Source organism: Rousettus aegyptiacus, unplaced genomic scaffold (assembly GCF_014176215.1).
Source record: "Rousettus aegyptiacus isolate mRouAeg1 unplaced genomic scaffold, mRouAeg1.p scaffold_m13_p_14, whole genome shotgun sequence".
In the NCBI taxonomy this organism is placed as follows: Eukaryota; Metazoa; Chordata; class Mammalia; order Chiroptera; family Pteropodidae; genus Rousettus; species Rousettus aegyptiacus.
The window spans coordinates 38865625-38892971 of NW_023416289.1; the positions used below are offsets into that span (position 1 = coordinate 38865625).

Genomic DNA, 27347 nt, shown 5'->3' on the forward strand with positions numbered 1-27347 from the left:
CCTACAGTCTAGTCTGTTTCCCAGCGTCTCCCTGCGATAACGGAGCTGTTGGGGGACTCAAGTTCTCACGCGCCTTGCTTGGAGACTGCGATTACCAGTATGCTCGCGGGGAAGCTCCTTGGGCCTTACTTCCCGGTCAGGCCAACACCGCTACCCTGGTGTTGCATGCGACAAGTAGTTTGGAAAGGAAGTGTGGGGAGGTGACCGGAACTATAGTTCCTAACATACCCGATGTTGGAAGACCTGTTCCCAGTGTGCCTCCTTCGTAGTAACTTGTGTCTCCCCACTTCTTAAAGTTTCCTGAGAAAAAATGTGGAGGCGGCAAGTAGATTACAGCTCCCAGGAAGTCCCGTGTAGAGAAGGAGCTTTCCCAGCATGCACCGTGCGACAACTTCTCTCCTTAGGTAGTCTAGCTGCACCTGGGCCTGGAGGGTGGTGAGAGGAAGGTGCATAGCTACTCTGGTGCCTGTGTGAAGTTATAACCGTGAAACCGCAAATGGTTCCAATGTGTCCTGATAAGCACTGTTTTTTGTTTTGTTTTCTAAGTTCGTTCACTACCGTACACAACTTTTCAAACCCACATGTATTCCCATTGCCTTTCTCTCAACTGAAAAGCTTGTTTCTTACTTCACCGAGAAAATTTAAGCAATCAGAAGAGAATCTCCAGACTCACGCGCCTACCTGCTTGCCTACATCTGTGCCCATATATACTGCTTTCTGCAAAAAGGAACTACTCATTACCTAAAACTAGTCCCTCCACTTGAGCACTAGATCCCATCCCTTTTTGTCTCTCAAGTTCTTGACTCTAGCAATTCTGTCCATTTGAAAACCAACACAAACACACACACACACACACACACACACACATACACACTTTAGTCCTCTTGTCTCATCAACTACTGCCCCAATTCTGCAAAATTTATGGAAACTATCATTTATATTTCTTGCTTCCAATTTACCTCCTCTCGTTTTTTCTTGAACCCACTCTAATCAGACTTTTGCACCCATCACTCTGCCAAAATTGTTCTTGTTAAGGTTACCAATAATTTTCATCTTGCTAAATGTTACGGTTGACTTGCTAAATAAATCTAGTGGTTGATTTTCAGTTCTTATTCTTCTTGACCTATTAGCAGCACTTGATACAATTGATCACTCCTTCTTCTTTGATGTACGTTCTTCACTTAGTTTCTTTGAAATCATACATTCGTGGTTTTCCTCCCAACAAGCCTCTGAAATTTAGCTTCACTTCAAGTCCAAGCAAGCACTAAAATGCAGAACATCCTCCTCGAACAATTCTTCCTGAGAATCAGTTATCAGCTGAACAGGGGGAAATTTTACCTTGTCGGATGAACCTTGTTATGCTGTCTGCTCACCTCCTTGCTTACTCAATTTCTCCTTAAAAGTTCCTTTTAGCCCTCCCTGTAAAAGAAAAGCCATTGTTTGATTTTGACACATTTGCAGAGCCTGAGGTGGCAGCATTCTCTATATTGCAGCAGTCTCTGAATAGTCTCTCCCTATCCAAGCCTGAATTTGCTTTGTTTGACAACTTCATTCACTGTTCTTGCACCTAGGCATCCAAGCAATCCTGGAGAATGCTGTGCATCCTTAGAGTTGGGTGCCCTACAAACTCAAGACTTTTTTCACTCCCTGCCCACTCCCAGCAAATAACTTTCTACTTCACTCAAAAAAGAGAATGTATTAGATGGGACAGGCTCCCGTCTGTGCACTTCCTTATAAAATTTAGTTTTACCAAGAACCCCCGCCCCTCATATCTCATCACCCTCCATATGTAATTCTTATCCTCCACCATCCCCAGGTGACATCTGGTCACCGGGGGCTGCCTTCAGCAAGAATCCTTTTAGGCCAGTTTAACAAGACTCTCCCCTTACCCTTGATGTTTCCTCTTAATAATTTCCATCCATTGACCCCACCCTGCTCCTTGGCTACAAATTCCCACTTGCCCATGCTGTATTCAGAGCCGAACCCGATCTCTCTCCTACTGCAAAATTCCATCACATTGGTCCTTATACCTACCAAGATAGTCACCAGGCTTTAAAAAGTATTGTTGAGTATTTTTTTCTTAATTCCCTTAACTTTTTATCACACCTACGGTCTTACCTATTTTTTCTTATCCCTCATACTATGTTGGAAAAATGGACTCACACCCATACCTTCTACCCTGGTCTAAAGCTAATTCTTCTAGCTATTCTCTGGACCCCATTCTCTGTTGTTTTCTCAAAGACCTCACTTAAACCAGTATTCTGCTTTTTTCCCTAGAGCTTCAAGACTACCATCTCCATTGATTTGGCCCCATCAGCATATCAAATATATGTGAGTTTCTCCCATATCAAAATGTTCCCACCCTACCTTCTGACAGGAAACCGCTTTATCTCCTCCATCTACTTCATAGTCAGTCCTACTGAGTTCACATTGTCTTTTCTTCTCATTATTTATTCGCCACTCAACCCTGCAATCCAGTTCCAACCCCCATCACTCCACCAGGTCTGCTTTGGTGAAGGTCATCATACTCTTCTTCTGCTAAATCCAATAATTCCCCATCAATTCTTTTCATACCTCTGCAGTAACAGACCCTATTGACTACTCTCTCCTTGGAACAGTCCTCTCTCATGGCTTCTCTGGTCCTATACTTTCTTAATTGTTTTTTTGTCTCTTTCTGGCTTTTCACTCAAGTCATGCTTCTTGAATATTGTCATGTTTCTGCATGGTTGTGTTTCTCAAGCAGAGGAGGATGATATGCTAGGGAATGTCTCCTTTTCTCCAGACCCAGTTGCTCCCCACATTCCAGTAGTGTTAGACCTGGAGGTGTAATGGGTTCTATTCAAAGGGTAATGAAACTCTCTCAGATCCAAATCCCTGCATTATAAGTTAGGAACTTTCCTCTTTATCCTCCTCAGATAACTTACTTATATTCCCAGGGATTTGTTTACATTAGGGAGATCAAATTTTTTTTCCTTAGGATGGCAGGTGACAGGTAGGCAGCACGTTATCTATATAAACTCTCAGATTCATAATTTCCAGGTTCCTCTCCTGTGATTTAAAAATCAAAACAAAACCGTTTTCATGAGCAGGGTTTATCTGACTCCTATTATGTTACCTGTAGAGTATTGGACATAGGGAACTAAACAATTATTGCTATAAGTAATAATAGTAATAACACCAATCTCTGATCTGGAAGCTTTGTGTTTGCTTTTAGAATAATATAAATAAATATAGATATTAAAAATATGGAAGTCTCCTCCGGTTCTAACGATCCATTAAATATTGGTGCTCTTTAGACTCATATCCTATACCCTTATCTCATTCTACTCTTACTGCTTGGATAATCTTAATTTCCAGGAGCTCAATTAATATCTATAATATTGATGACTTCTAAATTCTGTCTCCAACTTTTCTTCTGAGTTCCAGACACATATTTCTGATTATACACTGAACATATTTATTTCTTTGTCTCACAGGTGCTTTTTCTCTGCCTCCTCCTTCTTCACACAAAAACCCATATCTTTTCCAGGAAAAACAACATGTGCTCAAGTTACATGAGAAAACCTGATTGTCATATGTGACCTCTTGTTTCTACTTTCTAAATGCCACCTCTCATATCCTGGTGTGGGCCATCATATCTTGTTCAACCCTACTGGGTCAGTGTCCCTCCCTTGTGCACTGTCAGAAGTTTCTACTTCTATGTAACACTTATTGATCTACTTTATAATTACTTGACTATCTCAACTGCTAGACTGTATTCTTCTTGTGAGCAGGTACTGAATTTTATTCAGTGTTGCACATTCTCTTCCCCTCCCCAGACCCTGGCACAGTGTGTGGCTCTTACCGTGGTCGGTAAATATTGGTGATTTAATGAATAGGCTCCAGTTATAGTTCTGCTTCTGATTAATTTAGCAATCTGAGATTCCTTTAAGATTATAGCTGGAAGGAACCCAAGGGATAGCATTACTAAGTTACAGCCTTTAGTACTTCTGGTGATATGGCCAGCATGATGAGCAAGTGGATTTTATAGTTTTAGAACTAAGTTCATTAAAGTTCACTACTTGAATAGCTTGGTGTATCACTTTTCAGAATCCACAAGAGCCAAGCCTTATCTTCGATCATACAGAAGCTAACAGCTGATTTATATATGTTCACTCATTGAAGATATACTGAGCATTTAACTATGTTCCAGGCACTGTACCTAGGCACTGGGAATAAGCAGTAAACAAAACAAAGTGATTTCCTTCATCAAGTGGACATGAAGTGGAGAGAGATAGACAGTATAGAAGTGTCAGTTACTAAGTGCTGTGGAGAAAAATAAAGCAGAGTAAGGAGAATACCAGAGAGAGAAAGGAAAGGAAGCCTCTCTGATAAGGCAATATTTGGGCAGAAATCTGAAGGAAATGAAGAATAATATGTGTTTTTCTGGGGGAAGACCATTCTAGGCAAAGGAATAGCAAGTGCCAAGACCCTGAGGGGGGATGGCATTTCATGTATTTGAGCCAGGTTGCTGGAGCTGGGTGAGAGGAAGAGTGACAAGATATGTACTTAGGTGAGAGGAGAGGTTTTTGCTTTAGATCATGTAGGACTTCTAGGCCATTGTAAGGACTTTGGCTTTTTCTCTTAGAGAACCATCGAAAAATTTTGAATAAAGGGAATAGTGTGATCTGTTGTTCACTTTTAAAGACTCCTTTAAGGATTGTTGAGTGGGGACTAGAATATAGGAGGTCCAGGGCGGAAGCAGTGGGATGACTGAGTTCTTTATAATAGTCCAGGTAGGAGAGGGTTCCTTGGATGATGAAGCCAGATAGGATATGCTGATAGATTAGATGTAGAGTATGTTTGAAAAAGGGAAGTTGAGAGTGATTCCAAATGGCTTGAGCAAATGGAAAAATAGAAATTGCCATTTACCGAGCATTGGGAAAACTGGTGGAGTAGTTTTAGAGGCATAAAAATCTGGATGTTTTAAGTTTGAGATGCCTGCTATACATCCAAATGAAGATGTTAAAAAGGGAATTAGATATACCAGTCTAGGGTTCGGAGTAGAGATTCAGGCTGGAGATATAAATTTGGAGTTATCAGAATATGAAAGTAGTTAAGGCCATGAAGGAGGTCAACAACCCCTCTGACTGCTACCCCCTCTATCTGTGTAGCTTGCTCCCCATAGTTGTCCACATCTAAAGACTTTTGGACCCCAGTACAAATCATTGATCCTAAAGCGTTTTCCCTGTGCCTTATCACGCCCATATCTTCACATCCCTCCTTAGCATACTTACCCATGGTCCATGGTTCATAGCCCATCATTATAATCACTCTGGAATATCCTCTCAACAAATTTACTCCTCTTTCCCTCCATAGTATAGAACTAGAAAAACCTCAGCCCTGTTTAATCCAATTTTCTGCCTGCTGCATGCTTGCATCCATGCAGATGGACATAGCTAGAGAAATACCTACCATTCTAACTAGTTTCACTAAAATTCATGACCACTAACCCCAAGTAGGAACATACGGCTGCCTGGTAATCTCACTACATGTTTCAAGTCTATTTACTCTGTTGCTCTCCTGGATCTCGATTTCATCACTTCTCTCCTCAAACTTCCAATACCTCCTCCATCCTTCACCTAGCATCGTATTTCAATGAGAATATCAGAAATAGCCAGAAGAAAACTTTATGCTCCCACCATGCCATTTATGTTCATCTACTCCTCCCTTTCTCATTTACTATAAATGAGTGCATGTTCCTATCTGAGACACCCCCCCCATATAATTGCACACTGGATTACTAATACCTATTCAAAGTCATCACTCTAGGAATGTCCCCCTATCTCCTGGATCATTATCATCATCATACAAACATACAATGATAGCCCTCATAAAACAAACAGACAAAAAAAGCCTCATTTTACCCCATATTCTCAAGTTAGCATCTTATTTCTCTATTTCTTTGTTTTTTTTTCCAGCTTTTTTTAATGTGGTAAATTACATGTAACTTAAAATTTACCATCTTAACTATCACCACCATCCGTTTTTATAATTTTCAACTTGTCAAACTGAAATTCTATACCCATTAAACAATTAACTCCCCATTCCACCCTCCCCTCAGCTCCTGGCAGCCACCATTCTACTTTCTGTCTTTATGAGTTGACTAAGTACCTCGTATAAGTGAAATCAGACAGTTGTTGTGACCGGCTTATTTCACTTAGCATAACATCTCCAACGTTCATCCACGTTGAAGCATGTTGCAGAATTTCCTTCCTTTTTAAGGTTGAATAATATTCCATTGTATGTATATAACACATTTTGTTTATCCATTCATCTATCAGTAGACACTTGGATTGCTTCCACATTTTAACTATTGTGAATAATGCTGTTATAAACATGAGTTTACAAATATCTCCTCAACATTCTTTCAATCTTTTGGGTATATGTATACCCAGAAGTGGAATTGCTGGGTCATATGGTAATTCTATTTTTAATCTTTTGAGGAACTGCCATACTGTTTTCCACAATGACTGTACCATTTTACATTCCCTCCAACAGTGCACAAAAGTTAGAGTCTTTCCATATCCTCAGCAATACTTGTTTTCTGTTTTTGTTGTTGTTGTTGTTGTTGTTTATAGTAGTCATCTGAGTGGATATGAGGTGGTGTCTCATTGTCATTTTTATTTGCATTTCCCCAATGATTAGTGATGTTGAGCATCTTTTCATGTGTTTATTGGCCATTTGTATATCATCTTTAGAGAAATGTCTGTTAAAGTCCATTGCCCATTTTTTTTTATTGGGTTGTTTTGTGTTGTTGAGTTTTATGAGAATATCTATATTCTGGATATTAATCCCCTATCAGATATATGATTTGCAAGTATTTTTGCAAATACCTACTTTGTGAGTTGCCTTTTTATTCAGTTGATAGTATCTTCTGATGCACATAATTTAAAAATTTTTATAAGTCAAATTTATCTATTTTTTTCTTTTATTACCTCTACCTTTGGTGTCATATCTGAGAAATCATTGTCAAATCTAATATCGTAAATCTTTTATCCTCTGTTTTCTTCTAATAGTTCTGTTGTTTTAGGTCTTTGATCCATTTTGACTTCATTTTTGTTTATGGTGTTAAGTAAAGCTCTAACTTCATTCTTTTACATGTGGATATCCAATTTTCCCAGTACTATTTGTTAAAAAGACTATTCTTTCCCCCATCGAATGGTCTTGGCAGTCTCATTAAAAATGATCTGGCTGTATATTCAAGGGTTAATTTTTGGGCTCTCTATTTGTAATGCAGGAGCCCGAGGCCTGGAGCTTGCACCTGGGTTTGGATATTCTGGAAGAACTGCTAGGAGGATCAGAGAGGTGAGAAATGCTGTTTACTACTCACAAGGCAGGGAAGCTTCAGCAGTGGCTGGTCGAAGCTACAGGAATACAGCTGCTGACCAAGTGCAAGCAGAGTTTTTTATGCACACAGAGAGAGGAGTGATCTCATTGGGGGAGCAGCCGCCTTCTCCTGCATGGGAGCGAGATGTGCTGCTTGGTTACAGGAGTGGATAACGTCCACGGGAGCAGCAGGAATCGTCCTTGGGAGCAGGCGCTGCTGAAAGCTCTATGTGTACTGCCTTCCCTGGCTGCTGGCTGGGCAGCTATCAGTCTTCTGAGTATATGGAGGGGCTACAGTATTCTTTTTCACTAGTTTATATGTCTGTCTTTATGCCACCACTACGCTATTTTGTTTACTGTCGCTTTGTAGTAAGTTTCGAAATAAGGAAGGATGAGGCTTCTGGTTTTGTTGTGATTATTCTGGCTATTTGGGGGTGTCGAGATTTCATACATGTTTCAGGATGGGTTTCTGCAAAAATGATCATCGAAATTTTGATAGGGATTGCATTGATCTGTAGATCACTTTGAGTAGTATTGACATTTTATCAATATTACATCTTCCAATCCATGAACATAAGATATATTTCCATTCATTTGTCCATCATTTCTTTCAGCAGTGTTTTGTAGTTTTCTTTGTACAAGTCTTTTGCTTCCTTGGTCAGGTTAATTCCTAAGTATTTTATTCTTTTTGATGATATTATAAATTGAATTATCTTTGTAATTTACTCAGATTATTCATTGTTAGTGTATAGAAATACAACTGAATTTTGTGTGTTAACATTACATTTAAAACACTACTGAATTTAGTTTCTATTATGTGACTGCCGAATTCATTTAGTATTAGGTCTAACAGCTTTTTGTGGAGTCTTTAGGATTTTCTACATATAAGATCATTTCATTGGCAAACAGAGATCATTTTACTTCTTCCTTTCCAATTCGGGTGCCTTTTATTTCTTTTTCTTGCCAAATTGATCTGGCTAGACCTTCCAGAACTGTGTTGAATAGAAGTGGTGGAAGTGGGCATTCTTGCCTTGTTCTTAATCTTAGAGGAAAAGCTTTTAGTCTTTCATCATTGAATATGATGTTCACTATGGGTTTTTCATATATAGCTTTTATTCCTTGTTTTATGAATGTTTTTATTGTAAAAGGGTGTGGAATTCTGTGAAATGCTTTTTCTGTATCAACTGAAATTAGCATGTGTTTTTTCCCCTTTATTCTATTAATGTGATGTATTACATTGATTGAATTTTGAATGTTAAACTATTCTTGCATTTCAGGAATACATCCCACTTAGTCACATTGTATAATCTTTTTAATGTGATACCCAATTCAGTTTGCTGTTTGGATTTTTTTTTTCTTTTTTTGAGGATTTTTACATCAGTGTTTATAAGGGATATTGGTCTATAGTTTTCTTGTAGTGTCTTTATTGTACACTGGCCATATAGAATAGTTAGAAAACATTTCTTTCTCTTTAAGTTTTTTTGGAAAAGTTTGAGGATTATTAGTAGTTTTTTAAATGTTTTGTAGAATTCACCAGTGAAGCCATTGGATCCAGGGCTACTCTTTGTCTGGAGATTTTTGATTACTGATATAATCTCCTTACTAGTTATAGGCCTATTCAGATTTTCTCTTTCTTTATGATTTAGTCTTGGAAGGTTTTGTGTGTATAGGAATTTCTCCTTTACATTAGGTTATAAATTTGGGGGGTATATAATTGTTCATACTACTTTCTTATAATCCTTTTTATTACTGTAGATTTGGTAGTAATGTCCCCATTTTTATTTCTGATTTTAGGAATTAGAGTCTTCTTTTTTTTTCTAGTCCTAGCAGCTAAAGGTTTGTCAGTTTGTTTTTTTTTTTTTTTTGCTCTTTCAATGAACCAGTTGATTTCATTAATTTTCTCTGTTGTTTTTCTAGTCTCTATTTCATTTATCTCTGATCTAATCTTTATTATTTCCTTCCTCATACTATCTTTGGGTTTAGTTTGTTCTTCTTTTTCTAGTTCCTTAAGTTGTAAAATTAGGTTGTCAACTTATCTTTCTTGATTTGTAACGTTAGCATTTATAGCTAAAATTTCCCCCTTAGCACCATTTTCACTGCATCTCATAAGTTTTCACTTTCATTCATCTCTAAGTATTTTCCCTTGTGATTTCTTCTTGTTCAATTGGTTGTTTAAAAGTGTGTTGTTTAATTTCCCACTTTTGTGAATTTTCCAGTTTTCCTCCCGATATTAATTTTTTTATATTAATTTTTGATTAACTTTTGCAGAGTGGACACAGGAATAATGAACTCCTTCAGTTTTAGTTTATCTGAGAATGTCTTAGTTTCTCCTGCATTTTTGAAGGACAGTTTTGTTGGATATAGGATTCTGGACTGACAGATTTTTTTATAGGACTTTGGATATATCATCCCACCGCCTTCTTGTCTCCAAAGTTTCTGATGGGAAATCTATTGATAATCTTATTGAGGATCACTTGTATGTGATGATTTGCTTCTCTCTTGCCGCTTTCAAGATTCTGTCTTTGTCTTTATCTTTTGAAAGTTTGATTGTAATGTGTCTTGGTGTCAGTCTCTCTGAGTTCATCTCACTTAAAGTTTGTCAAACTTCTTGGTTGTTATTCATCCATTTAGGAAGATTTCAGCCAGTATTTCTTCAAATAGTCCCTCTATCCTCTGCCCTGCACGCGCACTCACTTGCGCATGCGCTCTCTCTCTCTCTCTCTCTCTCTCTCTCTCTCTCTCTCTCTCTCTCTCTCTCTCTCTCTCTCTCCTTTTTTGTCCTATTCTCTTTCTCTTTGCCTCTGGGACTCCCATAATGTATATGTTAGTCTACTTATTGGTGTCCCACAGGTCTCTTAGGTTCTGTTCATTTTTCTTCAGTCTTTCTTATTTCCTTAGACTTGATAATTTCCATTGTCCTATCTTCAAGTTTGCTGATTCTTCTGCCTGCTCAAATCTGTTTTTAAGTCTTTCTAGTGAATTTTTCATTTCAATTATTGTATTTTTTTAGCATTTCTTTTAGGGTTTCTGTCTCTATTGATAATTTCATTTTGTTCATACATTTTTTTTTTACCTTCCCTACATTATTCTTTAGTTCTTTGAGCTTCTTTAAGACTCTTTAATCTCTTCGTCTAGTATATCTGCAATGAAGTCTTTTTCAGGGACAGTTTCTGCTGATTTTTCTTCTTTAAGTAGGTCATACTTTCATGCTTCTTTGTATGCCTTGTATTTTGTTATTGTTCAACACTAGCCATTTGAATCTAATAATGTGGTAACTTTTGAAATGAGACTTTCTTTCTTCCCCTGGGTTTGCTGGGTTTTTTTGTTATTGTTTTGGTTATTTTTTAAATTTAATTTAATTTAATATTTTCACAGGCTGTCTCTGTGGCAAGGCTCAGCCTGATTGTGTAAACTTAAGGTCTTCTTAGTTCTTTTCCCTGGCAGGTACGATCACTTTCCAATTTTCCTTTTATATGCAGTTATTTTTGAAAACCCTACTGTTTAATGCCTGGCTCCTAAAAGGGGAAAAATAGAAAAACGAAGGGGGAAAACAAAGGGCACTGGCAAGCCCAGTGTGTGTGTGTGTGCGTGTGTGTGTGTGTCTGTCTGTCTGCTGAAAGACTCATAAAGAAAAGTCGCCCCAATAGCAATGAGCACACTTAGTTGCCAGATCTTAATTGTCTTGTAGAGCTGCCATTACAAATTACCACAAACTGAGGGGCTTAAAACAACAGAAATTTATTCTTTCACAGTTGAGGATGCCAGAAGTCCAAACTCATGGTGTCAGCAGGGTTGGTTAATTCTGGAGGCTCTGAGGAAGAATCTGTTCCATGCCTCTCTCCTAGCTTCTCATGGTTGCTGGCAGTTCTTAGTGTTCCTTGGCTTGTAGTCGCATCACTCCAATCTCTGCCTCTGTCATCACATGGCCTTCTTCCCTGTGTATCTGTGTGTCTCATAATCTTCCTCTTATTAAAAGGACACCAGTCATTGGATTTAAGGTCTACTCTAATCTAGTATGACCTCATCTTAATTTGATTACATCTGCAAAGACCCTATTTCCAAATAAGGTCACATTTACAGGTATCACAGGTTAGGACTTAAACATATATTTTTTGGGGACACAATTCAACTCACAAGAGTCTAATTTCATTCCTCATAAAGAAGAACCAGTTCTCCCCAGAGAAACAGCTAATTCCAGAGCTGGAGAAGGGTGGGTACAGATGGGACTGGAATATCTTATTATGCCAGAGAGTAATGAAGTGTTAAAAAACATGAGAGCATGGCACAAGGATACAAGAAGCTGAGGGCTGACTGGAAAATATGGAGGGAATGCTGGAGTCAGAAACTCATTTTGCAGCCATAGTGATAATGATTAGATCAACCAAGAATTAATAATGGATGCTCAATCTTAGGAGAAATTTTGATGAGAAGAATATTTTATTGTCTTAGAGTGTCTTCTCACATACGACTTATTAGTACAAAGAAGAGGGGGAAACAGTAAAATAGAGTGGAAAAATAGGGTAACACAATGACCAAGTGATCAAAATTAACATCACCAATGTGATATCCTAGAAGGGCGCAATATCATCTATACGGTATTCTGCTCAAGAATGCATAACTTGGATCTATTCATGAGGAAACACCAGACAAACACCAAGTAAGAAATGTTCAACTAATTAAGTGTATTTGGGTGGGGAATGGGGGGTGGGGTGGGGTGTGTGTGTATGTGACTATATTTTCAAAAATGGCAATGTTATAGTCAAAATCCTAGAGATAGAAAGTGTATTGGTGGTTTCCAGGGACTGAGGGGAGAGGGAAAGGGAGAATTGTGTGTAATGGGTGGTTTCAGATGAAAAAGTGCTGGTGGTGGAGGATGGTGATGGTTACACAAGAATGTGAATGCACTAGTGCTACAGAACTGTACACTTAAAAGTGGTTAAAATGGTAAATTTTATGTATATTTTACCACAGTAGAAAAGTGGGTGTTACGAAGGCAAACAAAGGCTGTGGAAATATTCCAAATTAAAGGGTATTAAAGAGACACGATGATTAAATGCAATACCTGACTCTAGACTGGCTCTGATAACAGAAGGGAAAGAATCCTATAAAAGACATTAGGTCAACTGACATTGGAATATGGTTGGCAGATTAAAGTTGATAACTGTACAGTGGTTATGTAAGAGGAAACATACACTGAAGTGTTAAATGCAACATTCAAATAATTCAGATAAATATGTAATAGGCACATACAGAGATAATGATAAAGCAAATGTGTTAAAATGTTAACAATAGTTAAATCTGAATAAAGGTATACAAGTTTATTGTATTATTTTATTTTTGTAATTTTTTTGTAAATTTGAAATTTTTGTAATTTTTGTAAATTTGAAAAATAAAAACAAAAAACTCAGTGAACCCACTTTTTCCTTCCATTCTCTCTTAAACCCATTGTAGTCAGGCTGTCTAGCCCACAACTCCAGTAAAATGCATTTGTCAAGGTTACAAATTATATTTAGTTGCTAACTCTAATGGTCAATTCTTAGTCTTTCTCTTACTTGACCCATCAGCAGTTATTTGACATAGTTTATCACTTTCCCCACCTTAAATGTGTTCTTTTCTTGAAGTCTGGACAGCATTCTTTTAGGGTTCTTCTCTTACCTTCTTGGCTGCTCCTTCTTAATTTCTTTGGCAGTTCCCCTTTTTGTCTCCCTCTTCTAAACATTGGAGTGCCCTGGTACTGTCCTCAGAGCCAAGCCATCTAGAGGTTTCTGCGTGCTGTCATTTCTCAATGTCAATCTAATGTCTTTATTCACTCACCTTAGTTTGAACATGTAATAGTCTTCCAGAAAATGTAAGATCCTCCTCCCTTTGAGGTCTTACCCAAGGTCAATCCCCTATTACCTATTTTTTGGTTCAGAGTAGTTTGTAGTTGTGCATAGTAGAGAAAGTCTCTCACACTACCCTGAGTTCACATTCTGGGAGACTGATAGGGAGCTGGAAACCCTTTCTGGTATCCTGGGGAGGTCTGAAGTATAGCTAACCCTTCAAAAATTAGAAGTCTAGGACCCAGTGAGGGAAAGATACTGGCTGAAGGTTATTCACCTATTGGAAATGTCTGAGCTAAAGCCCAGGTGTCTCTGTGTTCTCCTTAAGTGGTAATTTAACATGTTTGTGTTAGGAATTTTCTCAAGAATCTGATGAAAGCAACAGACTTTTTCTTGGGAGCTGGGGAAGATGGGGTAGGGGAAGTACTTAGCACAATTCTGTTGTATCTAATTTCACAAGCTTCATGGACCTTTGAAACAAACATACCCAGAACTCAGGTTGGAAAACTCTATCAGAAAAATCCAAAACAAGATAATCAGTCTTCAACAAATCAATAGTGTGAAAAAACTGGGAAAAGGGAGTGTAAATGTTTACTATTAAAAGAGCCTTAGGAAGCCTTATAATCAAACAAGATGTAGACCTTGTTTGAATTTTGATTCAAACAAAGTATAAAAGGGCATTTTGGGGGACAACTAGGAAAATTTGCATAGAGTATTGATTATTAAGGAATTATTTTGTTATATGTGAAAACAATCATGTAAGAAATTTTTATTAGAGTATCAGAGTATTTAGGGTTGTAATATCATGTCTGGGATTTATTTTAAAATATTTCAACCAATAAAAAATGAAGCAAATTTGCAAGATGTTTACGATTAAATCTAGGTGACAAGATCTGGGGGTTCATTATAATACTCTCTTCTACTTTTGTGATTGAAATTTTCCATAATGAACAAGTCCTGCTCTCTGCCATTCTGGCAAAGACAGGCAAGGATCTCTAGGTTGTCACAGCCAGTACTCAGGTTTTGAGACTCACTGAAGAGCCATCCATAGACTTCCTGACTTTGAGACCACAACAGACTGTTTTTTGTCAATGTGGGTTTTTGTTTGTTGTGTTTGTTTTTTTACCAGAGGACCCACTGATACCCTGCAGAATGAAATACATGGATAGGTATTGCTGTTCCTTTCTTGGTCTTTCAAGGAATTTATTCATCTCATTGATGTTGTCAAATTTATGGGCATAGAGTAGTTCATTATAGTCTTTATCCTATGAACGTCTGTAGGACCTTTAGTGATGTCCCCTTTTTCATGCCTGGTATTTGTAATTTGTGCACTATTCTCTTTTTGACATAGATAAACAAAGGCCAAAAAGGAGAAATAATTCTGTTTGAAACTACAGAGCGAGCTGGATCATCTTTTTTTTTTTTTTAATTTTTACATTTTTATTTTTTTCAGTTATAGTTGACATACTATATTAGTTTCAGGTGTATGGATCGGTTTTATTTCTGCTGCCTTAGCCAGCTCCTAGGATAAGTCATACTTTTTGAGGCTTCCTGTCCCCAGCACACAGCTCTCATATACTCCATGTGGCCTAATATATTGTCTGATGTGGAAGAGCCCAACTGTATACTGAGGGCTGTCATTGCCCTTGGCCTCCAAGGTGAATCCAACTTTTCAGAATGTTCTCTTTCCCTTCATCTGTGGCTTCCCCACAAAAGCAAACTCAGGTGGAAGAAGCTGAATAGCAAAGGGAAGGCGGGATGGGGGGTAGCAAATGGCACAGGGGGGCTGCTTGCTAGAAGCTGTTGAAAAACTCAGTTTCCCTGGAAAGAGGCAGTTCTAAAGTCTCCATGGTGGGGAGAGGAGATCAGGGAAGAAACATGATTACTGGAAGTGACAACCTCCTCCACTTTACTACCGTTTTCAACTCTTGTCTCCTTAGAAGGATCGTAAGTCCCTGGAGAGCAGGGGAACTTTCACTCAATCTTCTAAATTCTCAATCTGTCATCTTCCCCAAACCCTATGTCCGGGTATTGGTGAAGGAAATGAAAGACATGACTTCCCTCCTTTTCTTTTTGCTTTAACCTCAAATGGCCTTATCCCTCAGTGCCATCCAGTAACCAGGTGGTACTGGCTAGGACTTGTTGAAAGCTTTTTCCTTTACTTCAAGGGTCTCCTCAATACCCACCACACCTGCTGTTTGGGGCTCAAGGCATCAGCATGCAGAGGGATGACCAGGGAAATAGAGTCTGCCACCACTATGTACCCCCAAAATCTAAGAAGCAAAATGCAAGTTTTCTGATTTTAAAATCCATTTTCCTTCCATTATATTAATGCCTCTTATATTAATGTGAAATAAACATTTTGTGCCAGGTGCTTTCCTTCCTATCGTCTTTAGGAGAGGATGGTGGGAGACAAGAAAGGAAGAGGACAAGGACAGATTCTTCTGTCTGAAGGCCTTCAGAGGGTGAGCACTACTCACTTCGGGTAAGTTTTGCCGCTATCTGGAGTATGTGAGTGCCTGGTCTCCCTAGCTACCTTTCTGGAGAAATGTTTTAGGAAACTGGACGCATCACAGAGCTTGTCAGATGTGAGAACCTCCTCTTTATTCCACATATAGAAGCTGGCTTCTGGAGCTGGGTAGAGAAATGGCTTTGGTCTGGCCCTACCTCTGTGTGGGCCCTAGGAATAAAGTCTGGATGCTGGTGAGAAGGCCTTTCTCCAGGTGGGAATGAAAAGTCCTGACCTCCAGTCAGTCCCAAATTAGGGGGTAGGAGCAACAATGTGGGACAGTTCCATGGTGAGGTGAATATCAGCTTGGGGCAGGCTCTTCCAGGCAAGTTCTAAGATCCCATAATGGGCGATGCCCATGGGAAGTATGGTACGCACGTTGTTCCGCCCTGGGAGGGATACCACCTCCTGGAACTTCAGAGGACCTCTAGGGATGTGAGAGCCACCACAAAACAGACGGTAGAGCAACCGCTCCCCGGGAGCTAGTTCCATGGGCCGTAAGGCCTCTGCGTACATGATCTCATGGGATTTGGGTGCCTCTCTCAGTAGGAGCTCCTGTAACAGCCTCTGGATTCTGGGGGACTTAAGTTGGTACAGGTCCATGAGCTGGTAGAACTGTTCCATCCAAGCAGCACTGTCTTCCGCATATCGCTTCTGTAACATCCGCAAAATGTGGTACAGTGCTACAAATGTCTCCCATAGAGGCACATCTTCCTTTTTTTTAGAGCTGGGCTGGGCCTTCTTCTCCACCTTGGGCAATTTGGGAAACCTACCCTTACCCTTAAAAGCCCAGAAGTCCTTCTGAAACATCAGTGCTAGAGTCTGTTTTTCCACAGAGGCATGGGCACCCTTGAAAATGTCTCTTGGGGCAGGATAAAAGTGTTGCATCTCCATCTCCCTGAGAGCACTAGATAACTGCTGTGCCCGTGCACTTCTGTAAGGCTCTCCTAGAAGATGCCAATTTACAGCCTTTGGCTCTGGAATCCTCTTGGGAGCTAATGAGGACTTTGGTGTGGGGACAGCCAAAGGCTTTAGCCAGCCTTCCTTCTCCTTTCCTTTTATAGGAGGGATCACTTTCAGGTATTTTGGACCCATCGGCTCCTTGCCGGGTCTTGAGATATGTGTGCTTCGTGATTCCAGGACCTGTCTGTGACGGTAAACGATAGCTTCAAGTTTGGCTAGATGTATCCACTCTAAGGTTCCTTTTGAGGCGAAGTCTTTGAGAAGCTCGCACAATCTATGGAAACTGTCCCTGGAAAGCTGTTCTCCTGCCTCCATCCGTTCTAGGACACAATGGGTCCACTGCGCCTCTGAGAGGCTTATGTCTTCATATACATCCTCATCCAGCATTTCGGGCACAGGTAATTGTACTCCAGTCTGTCCTACCAAAGGTGGATGACGCTTCAAAAGCCACTGCCACCTGTCCCCTTGTGGTTTGCCTTGGAGTTTCTGAGCTTCCATGGTCTTCCTCAATACGTGGGAAAAATACGGGGTCCTTAAGTGTGGCTCTTGTGACTCTAAAACTCTATCCAAAACTTGTAGAGGAATGGACTTATATTTCTTCAACAATTCTTGTTTTTCCATAAACCTTGTCTCTGGGAATATCCTGGGCGTCTCAAGTACTGTGGCCTTATCTTTCCAGGGTATTTGTTTCGCAGACACTGGCACTGGCATAGCCTCTTTCCTCCCTGGAGCCATTGAGATCAGTTTCTTGGCAGGGCTTTCCATAACTCCCAGGTTTATAACACTATCTTTGACCTCAGGGATTCTTTTTCTAATAGATGGTAGCGTTTCTCTTCCTCTTAGGTCCTTTCCTCTTTGTTCTTGTAACTTAAATAGTTTTTCTTCCTTTAAGATCTTTTTTTCCTTGTCTACCTCTTCTCCCAATGAGCTTCTCTCCTCTTCCTCCTCTTCTTTCTCACTCAAACTTTCCATTTTTTCATCATGCATGCTTGCATCCTCCTCAAACACTTCTGCCTCCTCCTCCTCCTCTTCCTCCTCCTCCTCCACTTCCTCCTCCTCCTCCTCCTCCTCCTCCTCCTCCTCCTCTTCCTCTTCCTCCTCCTCCTCTTCTCCCAGCTCCTCAGACAAACTCTCTCGCTCCACTTCATCTAACAGGCTTTCCATTTCTCCAGAAAGGCTCTCTTCACTTTCCACTTCATGCACTTGACTGAGAAACTCTCCTTGCTGCCCATCAGTTTTCTTTAACTCTTTACTCTTTCCTGACTTTTGTTTAAGGAATGGCATTACCTCTTTTTCTTCTGTTATTCCTTCCTCCTCTTCTTCCTGTATGACTTCTCTGTGTTGCCTGGCCAATCTACTTTCTGTTTCAGCTACTTTTTTCTCTTTCTTTATCATCCTTCTTATTTCCTTGGCCAGTTTTCTCTGCCTCTCAGCCAGTTTCTTCTCAGTTTCGGTCATTTCTGATTGTTCCTCAGAAATATCCCACTCTTTGGCATCAATTTCATTTTGTTCCGTGCTTAATCCCCTTTCCTTGATAGATAGTGACCTCTTTGCCTTTGTTATCTGTATTTCTTCCTGGGTTAGTTTCCTTTCTTTTTTGATAAGGTTTTGAAGTATCTTTAAGGTTTTGCTGCTCTGTTTTGATTGTTTCTTGAAAATATTTTTTTTAGCCAACTTCCTCATTATTTTGGCTACCTTCCTTTCTTCCTGGGCATATATTCTCCTTCCTCTAGTAAATTCTAATTTTTCTTTCGCAATGTTCTTTTGCTTTGTGGCCAGTTGCCTATTTTCATACATCAGTAGCTTCTCTTCTAGTGACAATTTCCTCTTCATCAGTTCTAGTTCATTCTTACTCAGTTTCCTCTGTGGTTTGGTTTCTTTAGTTGCTCCCTTTGGGAGAATTTCCTTTCCCTCAGCCAGTTTCACTTTCTTTTGAGCCAGTTTCTTTATTTCCATACCCAGTTCTTTTTCTGCCTTAATAACATCCTGCTCTTCTTTGAGCAGTTGCAGTTTTTGAAATACTGCCCCTGCCTCTAGGGCTAATTTCATTTTGTCCTGGGCTAGCTTGTGCTGTTTCTCAGCCAGCTTTTCCTCTTCTTGGCCCAGTTTTTTCTCTTCCTTGGCCAGTTTCTCCTTCTTTTGGAAAAGTTCCTTTTTTCCCTCCATCAGCTTCTCCTCTACGTGAACCAATTTATTCTTGTAAGTGTCCAGTTTCTCCTTTACTTGGACTAATTTCTTTCTGTTCTGAGCAAGGTTTTCTTTGAGCTGGTGTAAGTACTCTTTCCTCTGATTCAATTTCACCCTCTTCTGAGCCAGCTTCTCTTTTTCCTGAGCCAGAGTCTTACCCTTCTGGGCTAGTATTTTCTTTTTGTTTGCAAATTCCACCTTCTTCTGGACCAATTTTTCCATTACTTGGGCCAGTTTTTCCTTTTTCTCCATCAATTGCTTCCTTTTCTGGGCAAGTCTTTGCTGTTCCTCAGGCAGTTTTTCCTTGTCCTGGGCCCGTTTCTCCTCTTCCTGGATTAGCAGCTCTTCTTCCTGGATGAGTTTTTTCTCTTCCATAGTCAGTTTGTCTTCTTCCCAGGCCAGTGCCTCCTCCTCCTGAGCCAGTCCCTCCTCTTCCTTAGCCAGTTCCTCTTCTTCCTGATTCAGTTCTTCTTTCCAAGCCAGTTCTTCTTCTTCCCATGTCAGCTCCTCCAATTCCTGGGCTAGTTCCTTTTCTTGCTGTGCCAGATCTTTCTCCTTCCGGGTCACTTTCTCCATTTTCTGGACCAATATATTTTTTGCTTTGGCCAGCTTTCCTCCTTTCTTTGCTATTTTCTCTTCTTCTCTAGCTAGTATCTCCAATTCCTTAGCCATTTTCATCCTTTTCTGGGCCAATTTCTCTGCTTCTTGGCTTACTCTCTCCTCTCTTTGAGCCAGTTTTTCCTCTTCCTCGAGAACATTCCTCTCTGTCTGGACCATTGTCCTGTCTCCCTGAGCCAGTTTCCTCTCTTCCTGGGCCAGTTTCTTCTCTTCCTCGGCCAGTTTTCTCTCTTCTTGTGCCAACTTCTCTTCTTCTTGTGCCAGTTTCCTCTCTTCTTGAGCTCGTTGTCTTTCAGCTTGGGCTCGTTTCCTCTCAGCCTGGGCCTGTTCATATTCTTCCTGGATCTGTCTCTGCTCTTCTGTCATCAGCTCTTCTTTTTCTCTTTCTTCTTCCTCTTCGTCTTTTTCTTCTCCTCCTTCTTCTTCCCACTCCTGAGACAATTCTTCCTCCAGGGTCACTTTCTCCTCATCTTTGAACAGTTGCTCTTCGGACCTGTCCGACAACTTCTTTTTCCAGGCCAGTGCCCCCTCATCCCATCCCAGTGTCTTCTCGTCCCCATCCAGTTTTTCCTCATCTAGGGATAGCTTCTCTTTGTCTTTTTGTGGTTTCTCCTCTTTCTCAAGAGACCTCATATCCCAGGCCTTCTTCCACTCATTCCAAGATTTCTTTGTCTCACCATTCGCCTGTTTCCACTGATCCCAGGACATCTTCTGATCCCGCCAAGACTTCCTCTCATCCATAACTGGTCTTCCTTTTGGCTCAACCACTTTCTCCTCTAGTTTGGCCATTTCTTCCACTTCCTGACTCACATCTCTCTCTGTTTCGGTCATTTCTCTCTCTTTTTTATCCACTTTTATTTCCTTCTGGACTGCTTTCCTCTTTTTCTTAGAGGGTTTCTTAGAGGATTTCTCCTCTTTCTTTAATATGTGTTTCCCCTTGGTTAGGTCACCTGGTTCTAAAAATATAACTTTCTTTTTCTTGCGTTTTTTGGGAATCACCTGGGTTTCCTCTAAGTCCTGCACGTCCCTTGCTTTCTTTTGCACTTGCTCTTGCTCCTTTGGTATCTCTTCGATGTCTGTGATTACCGTGTCTGCTCTGATTGCTTCTTCCTGAATAAAACTTGGTTCCTTCTCTGGCCAGGCTACATCCCAGTCAAGGTCCTCAAGCAGAACCTCACTTTCTTTCTTCAACAGGGGGCAGATCTTCCGAAAGAGCTCCCAGCTGGGGTGCCTGTCTTCCAGCGCCTGTTTAGACATGGTCACTACCTCAGTGCTTAGAGCATCTAACATTTTTGTTTGGGAAGTAGATATCCTCAGGGTCATAAGACGACATAGGTCATCCCGCCATGATGAGCCATCTCCAGGGGTAGCCCTGTGGCCAGGAGGTCCAGTGATACCCCGCCCTCTGGCTTTCACCTTCCTCACAACTGGTTCTTCCTTTACACTAGGCACAGGTTCTTCAGTGATAACATCAGCTTCTTTTGTCTTCTTGTACCTCTTTTTGTGTTTATCAACTCTTCTTTTCTTGCCTCTTTTGTCACGTATTTTCCTCAGCATCTTCAGGGTCACTGCAACATCCTTTGAGCCATCTTTCTCTGTAGGTTGTTGTTCAGCATCTTTTGAAGCCTTTAGTACACTGGAGATTGAAGACGTTATAGGATATATGGCGGTATCCTCCACCACCACTGGTACAGCTTCACTCTGATCACTTTTATCCTCTAAGGGACCTGGCTCTTTCATCTTCTTGAAGACCCGCAACAATTTTCGGGCTGCAGGGAAAATCAAGAGATGTAGATAAGGAAAGTGTGGGAGGCTGAAATGAAACCCTTCCTAATATCTGGTATGGACTAGGAGGAACTGCAACAGAAATAGCAATAGAGGGGAATGAGGCATTAAAAAAAAAGAAGAAGAAGAAGACATTCTCCTTGCTTTATTTCCAATGCCCCCATCCAAAATCCTAGAGAGATAGGCCTTGGAGTCTTCCTAAGTTTGGGTGGATTCTTCCTAGGAAGGTTCTTTTCTGTGAAAATATCTTTTCATTTATCTCTACCCCTACCTGATATCTCTTGACCCACTGTAGCCCTAAGTACCCTGCCTCTTAGGCATGCACTGGATCACCCCATACATACTATGCTTTTTGCCCCCTGCTCGACCGCGTTTTGGGCCTTTGCTGGGCTTGATGACAACTTCAGTTTCTTCAGGAATTAGATCATGTTGCTTGGAAACCCTTGAGATATCTAAAGAAAAAGCAGGCTTTTCATCTTCATGTGACAAGGTCAGGTTTTCATTCAGTCGTTGCTCCACTTGAGTGTGAAGGAGTTGGAGATCTTTGGCACGCATCCCCAGCAAATGGTCCAGGGTTTCCTTCCCAATCATTTCCTGCCTGTAGATGTCAAAGGAGGAGAAGGGGCATGCTGAATTAGGGAGAAGAGGGAGAATGAGGAGAGAACTGCTGTGGAATAGGCTGGGGGCCTGGCAAAGTAGCTAATAGAGAAAGCATATGTAGAGGTAAAGGATAGCTAAGAAGAAAGAAAAACACTAGGAAGATAAGATGGCAATGAATGGAGTGATCTGTATGGAGGCTGCAGGGGTAGGAGAAAAAGACCCAAAAGAGAGCTTAAAGAGGTAGGAGTCAGACAGGAATAGGAGAAGAAATGGAGAAAGGAGTGAGCAGTCAGGATTGTCAGGATAGTCTAGGGATGGAAAAAAGACTGTGAATAAGGAAAAAGGACAGGAAGAGCCAGTGAACAGGGATGAAGAGATTGTGAAAGAAGGGAAGGAAAAAATGGGGAAGGGGGAGGAGAAAGTGAGAACCTGGTAAAGAATCGAGTAAGGGACAAAGAACTTACTGCATCTCCTGGTAAGTCTCCCGGTTCTGGATCAAGTTTAAGAGTGAGGTCTTAGTTTGGACTCCAGTGTCAGCCATGAGGCTCAGGGCCTTATTCCTCACTCTTTGGTCCTTGTCCATTAACCCTTGGGCCAGGGGAATGGCAAAGAGACGAGTGATCATTCCTAGACGTTTCAGCCCTTCCCAGGCTAGCTCTCGGATCAGCGGATTAGAATTGGTTGTATCATCCAGCAGACGATGGGCTGTTTCAGAGCGCAGGGAAGGAGACACCTGGTAAGAGGCAAAGATTTGCCCCAGCACACCAATACAGCATTGGTACTTCAATGCAGGAGCATGGATCATGATGTTGAGGATTGTCTCAATCAAGCTATTAATAGCTATTTCACTCATCCTTTTTCCCAGCCAACTGCGGTTTGTTGAGTCTGTAAGGACACTGTAGGTTATATCCTGGGACATTCTCATTTCTAGGAAGTCTTCATGGTCTTTTTCCTGTGAATATTCTTTTACGTCATGTATAGGTCTTGCTGTATGGTGCCAGAAGAAGAACTGTTGGGACTTGTCCCAGTCCAGTTCTCGTGTGGGTGAGTGTAGGTTGCACTGTAGGTATATCGGGCTGCCTTCTGGCCAAAGACGGGCACGAATCACCGAGTTCGGGATGTAGCAATCAGGAGCTAAGGGCCATTTCCGCTCATGACCAAAGTAGTATCTCAGTATCTGATAGGGGTTGATTCCATCCCAGGTTGTCAGCTGTAGTTGGGGAGGAACCACATAATGGGGATAAGGTTTGCTGACCTGACTCTTTACATTGGTTTTCTCCTCATCCAAGGAACCTTGTCTTGGGGCAGACAATAATACAACGCTCCCTTGCTCATCTTCTTCTATGACGTGTGGCACAGCATGGTCAAAGGCAATGGCCCTCTTATTGACAAGTTTCTCCAGACCTACTAATTCCTGTTGCCCCTGTCCGAGGTAAACATACTTGGGCACAAAAATAGTCTCAAAGGAGAAGAAGAAGCTTGGTATGAAAGGCTTAGGGGTTTCTAGCACTTCATCTACCATGCTCATAAAGGAAAGGCGAACCAGCAGGGTCGGGGGGAGCAGCTGTAAACAGGATACCAGATAAAGACTCTGGTTGAAAGTCACAAGCAGGTCACCCCGGTCATTTGCAAAGCACACTGGGCCAAAGTGCAGTGACGAGTCCAGTGTGGCTACAAGTCTCCCGTGGAAGTTCCAGATCCGGACAGAGCCATCACTTCCACCTGTAACAAAAAGACTCAAGGACAGGCATACATCGAAGGATGTGATGGCACACTGGTGCAGAGGCAATGTCTCTATGAATGTTGAGCCTAACTGTGTCTCAGAGACCAGAATGTCATGGAACTTCCAGAGACGTAGGCAGTTAGTCTCTGTGATGGCACCCACAGACTTTGGCAAGAGTATTAGGTGTTTTAGGTGACAGCTGCTGAGAATGCTGGCAAGGGGCCGCAGATTTACTCTGGTCCCATCAAACACAGCTTCTGATAGGCGTACATAGTCATCCATTCCATAGGAACAAAGAAAAGCATTTTCTCGGCCACTTAAAAGTCCTCCGGGCAGTGTGCAGAGTGCCAGTACAGCCCCAAAGTGCATGAATTTCTCTATTCGAGCACAGCTGTGCTGGGAAAGCACTCTTATCATGCCACTCTGGTGTCCAGAGAACATCAGTCCTTCTAGACCCCGACCCAGGTGGAAATGCCCATACGCCAGGCATTGTACCAGGTCCTGAGCATCTGGCGAGGTGCATAGAAGATACTTGGCTGGGCAGGGGCAGCGAGTTGTATCAAATACCAGCACCTCTGAGCCACCTGTTGCTACAAAGAGCTCCTCTTTATCTGGGTTGTAGGCCCAGTCCACAGCCTGGTCCACGATTGAGAAGGGCCACGTGAGGACCAGGAGATCCCCTGTTAGTGGGGACACAAAACGCAACAAGCCATCCTCGGTAGTGCACAGGATCCGGAACCAGTTATTCCCACAGCGGACCCGACGCACATGCTCTGGAGTGGAGCCACAGACGTTGAAGAGGCTATAGAAGCAAGGCAGGCGGCGCAAGGAGAAAGAGTGGGTAGTCTGGCAGAAGAAAGTAATGTTATCTATAAATTGGAGTCGATACAGTTCCTCGCCAAGTTCTAGCTGCCGTAGTAAGTTCCCAGAAGTCAGGTTCCATTCCTTGATGAAGCCTTCCTTGCCAGCTGTCAGCAGGGTGTGGGCTTCTGGCCGGCTGCGGATGCATATCACTGTTGACGAATGGGCCTTGAAACTGTGCAGAGAGTAGCTCCGACTGAGGCTCCATACTTGGATTTCCCCCGTCTTGTTTCCAGCGTAGAGAAAGCCCTGATCGAAACAGGTGAAGCAGCAGGTGATGGAGGAGCCACTGGTGGTGGAAGTGAACCTCTTCAGCTCTCCCAGCTGGCCCAGGCCCTGGCGCTCCAGGACCCTCACCACAGTCTCACACAGGGCCAGGAGGGAGCCATTGGGGCCGTTCAGCACAATGTCCTGGACAAACTCTTCACCAGACATGGAAACCACATGGGCGATTTGGAGGCCCCTGCCGCTCCGCTCAATGATCCAGGTGACCACTGCCCCCAGGATGCCTGACAGAAGCATCTTTGTTTCCGGGTCATAGCAGAGACAGCTGATGTTAAAGCGGCAGGGCACTATACCCAGGAGTTTGAATGACCGAAAGTGGTCCCCAAAGAGCCGCAGTAACAGGTCACCACAGTAGGCCACAAGGATATGAAAGGAACCTGTGTGGACCATAGACTGGATGGGTGGCAATCGTTCAGTCATGGAGAAAGTTCTCTTCTCAACCATGTCCTCAGTTTTGCTCTTCATCCATACTACAGCCTAGAAGGGAATAAGATGGAAACTGCCTAGAGAAGATAGTAGAAGAGGGAAGGGCAGACTATTAAGCTGTTTTTCCCTGTTCTTGTGCTAAGGAGGAATTGGAAAATTCTAGAATGATTTTACTCCCTGCTTATTGTGGTCAGAAATAATGCAGAAGCAGGATGGCTAGGACTCTTTTCCTAATCTTGGCCTACTTTAGGGGGGACCATAAAATCTATTCAACATGGATACTGTAATTGGACAAAGGATGAGGGAGGAATCCTGGACCCAGGTCACTTTCACTTTAGGCATATATTTTCCTTTGTCATTGGAGGTAAAAGCTTCCATGGGCATGTCTCCTGTAGAATGGGCTGGGAAGGAGGAAGACGAGGCAGTTTTACCTGTATTTCTTTTGTGGTTGCTGTCACCCACGAGAGGGAGGCAAAGAAGTTGGCATCGCTGAAGTAATAGCATATAAGTGGCATATTCTGAGGATGGCGAGACTCTTTGAACAATATCTGGGACCGGTCACTCAGCACAACTACCTCACTCTTTGGGTCATCTACAGTTTGCTGGGGAGAGACATAGCAGAAACTAAGACCAGGACACATGTACACTAATCATATTCTCACTCAAGTCACAATTGAAACAGTTCCCAAAGTCATGCCACAGTCCCAAGGACCACTCCTGTTACACCCACACATGCATAGCTTATCACCTCTGGGACACCTACACTTCACAAACATTTAACAAAACCCCCAACACAAGAGAGAACCAAACCTCCACAGGGCCTCTATGGGCAAATTTTATAGTACGAGCACAGGGGAAAGTTGATGTTCTTCCTAACATGAAGTGATATATACCTGTCCCCTAACATTCTCCCTTCTGTCTAAAATGTACATATGTCACAGAAGACACAGTTAACAGATTACTCAGGCAAGTGTTCTGCTACAGACCCACATGTAATGTAACAGGGCGTCCCAACAGTCAATGCAGCTTTAAGTTATTAAAGTTTAAAACTGCACTAAGTAAGACTTCTAGGACACCCTACCTGGCCCTGAAATTTGACAGAGGAAAATGACATATATACACTATATATGATCCCACAGTGACAGCATGTGCTATGCAATGTGCACCTGGGATCCTTTTACACAGCCAACCATAGCAAAACTGAGGTTGGCAGATGTTCTTTCCGATGCCTTCTCCCTTTTCTTTCAGAAAAATCTCTCTTCCCAGAGGGATGGTTCCTCTTACAATGCTTCTAAGTGTTCACAATCCACTATGAAAATGTCCTTGCAAGAGGTCCCTAGGCTCATGTGGAAATTGATGGCCCACTTCCTCCTAAGGTGACAATTGTCTTTATGGTCTCCCCTGCCTTCTTTGTGCTTCCATAGAAAAATCTATGCTTCTCGAAGTGCTCATAACTATTAAGATAGAGACCAATAACATGTTTATGTCCTACATATACTTTACCTTGCTTTTATACATATCATTTATGAGGTATTTAAAATCCTTCCACAGGGGAATGAGTCTGGGGGAAGACATCACTTTATCACCTGGTCCCCCTCAGGACCGTTGCTTAAAAACCTGTGGGAATCCAAAAGATGCCGGCTTAGCCACTACTACTTTTTGAGGAGCTAGGAATCAGAAGGCAAGACCCATGAACTCAGGTTTATTGGACACTTTTTGAACATCAGGAACTATGCATAAGACATACCTCATTTAATCCTCACTCTAGCCCAGTGAGGTAGATTTTATAGATGAGAAAGCTGAGGCTTGGCGAGAGTAAATAAAGGAGTTGGGGATTGAATCTTAGCTAGCATAGCCCAGTGAGATATTATGGGTGAGAGAAGCAGAGAAACCTAGAGAGGGACTGGAAAGGAATGCCATCCCAGGCAAGTAACAGTTCTTTGCTGATGGTAGTGTGTCAAGAGAGCATTCTGTGAGGACTGGGGATGGGTAGGTCTTAAAGCACAGACCCCTCCATCCTGACCTAGACTGACCGAAGCAGGCCCATGGAAGTGGGACCCAGGCACCTTGGCTTGTAACCAAGCCCCTCGGTGGTTCTGTGGATGTTCAGGTCTGACTTCTGGAATAGCCAATTGAGATATGGGGCACCCAGGGTTAAGGGTCAGGCCACCTAGCACGGCTGGAGAAAAGGGCCCCACCA

At 41.8% G+C, this 27347-nt stretch overlaps 1 protein-coding gene across 1 annotated transcript; it reads right to left on the reverse strand.

Annotated features, from left to right (window-relative positions):
• Nucleotides 1-15875: 15875 nt before the first annotated feature.
• Nucleotides 15876-26722, reverse strand: WDR87 (WD repeat domain 87). The gene is made up of 5 exons (XM_016165234.2): nucleotides 26651-26722; nucleotides 25579-25749; nucleotides 22317-25198; nucleotides 21597-21850; nucleotides 15876-21236 (listed from the first exon to the last, which is right to left on the reverse strand). The coding sequence occupies exons 1-5, from the start codon at nucleotides 26720-26722 to the stop codon at nucleotides 15952-15954; spliced, it is 8664 nt and encodes a 2887-aa protein (XP_016020720.2). The 3' UTR covers nucleotides 15876-15951.
• Nucleotides 26723-27347: the final 625 nt, after the last annotated feature.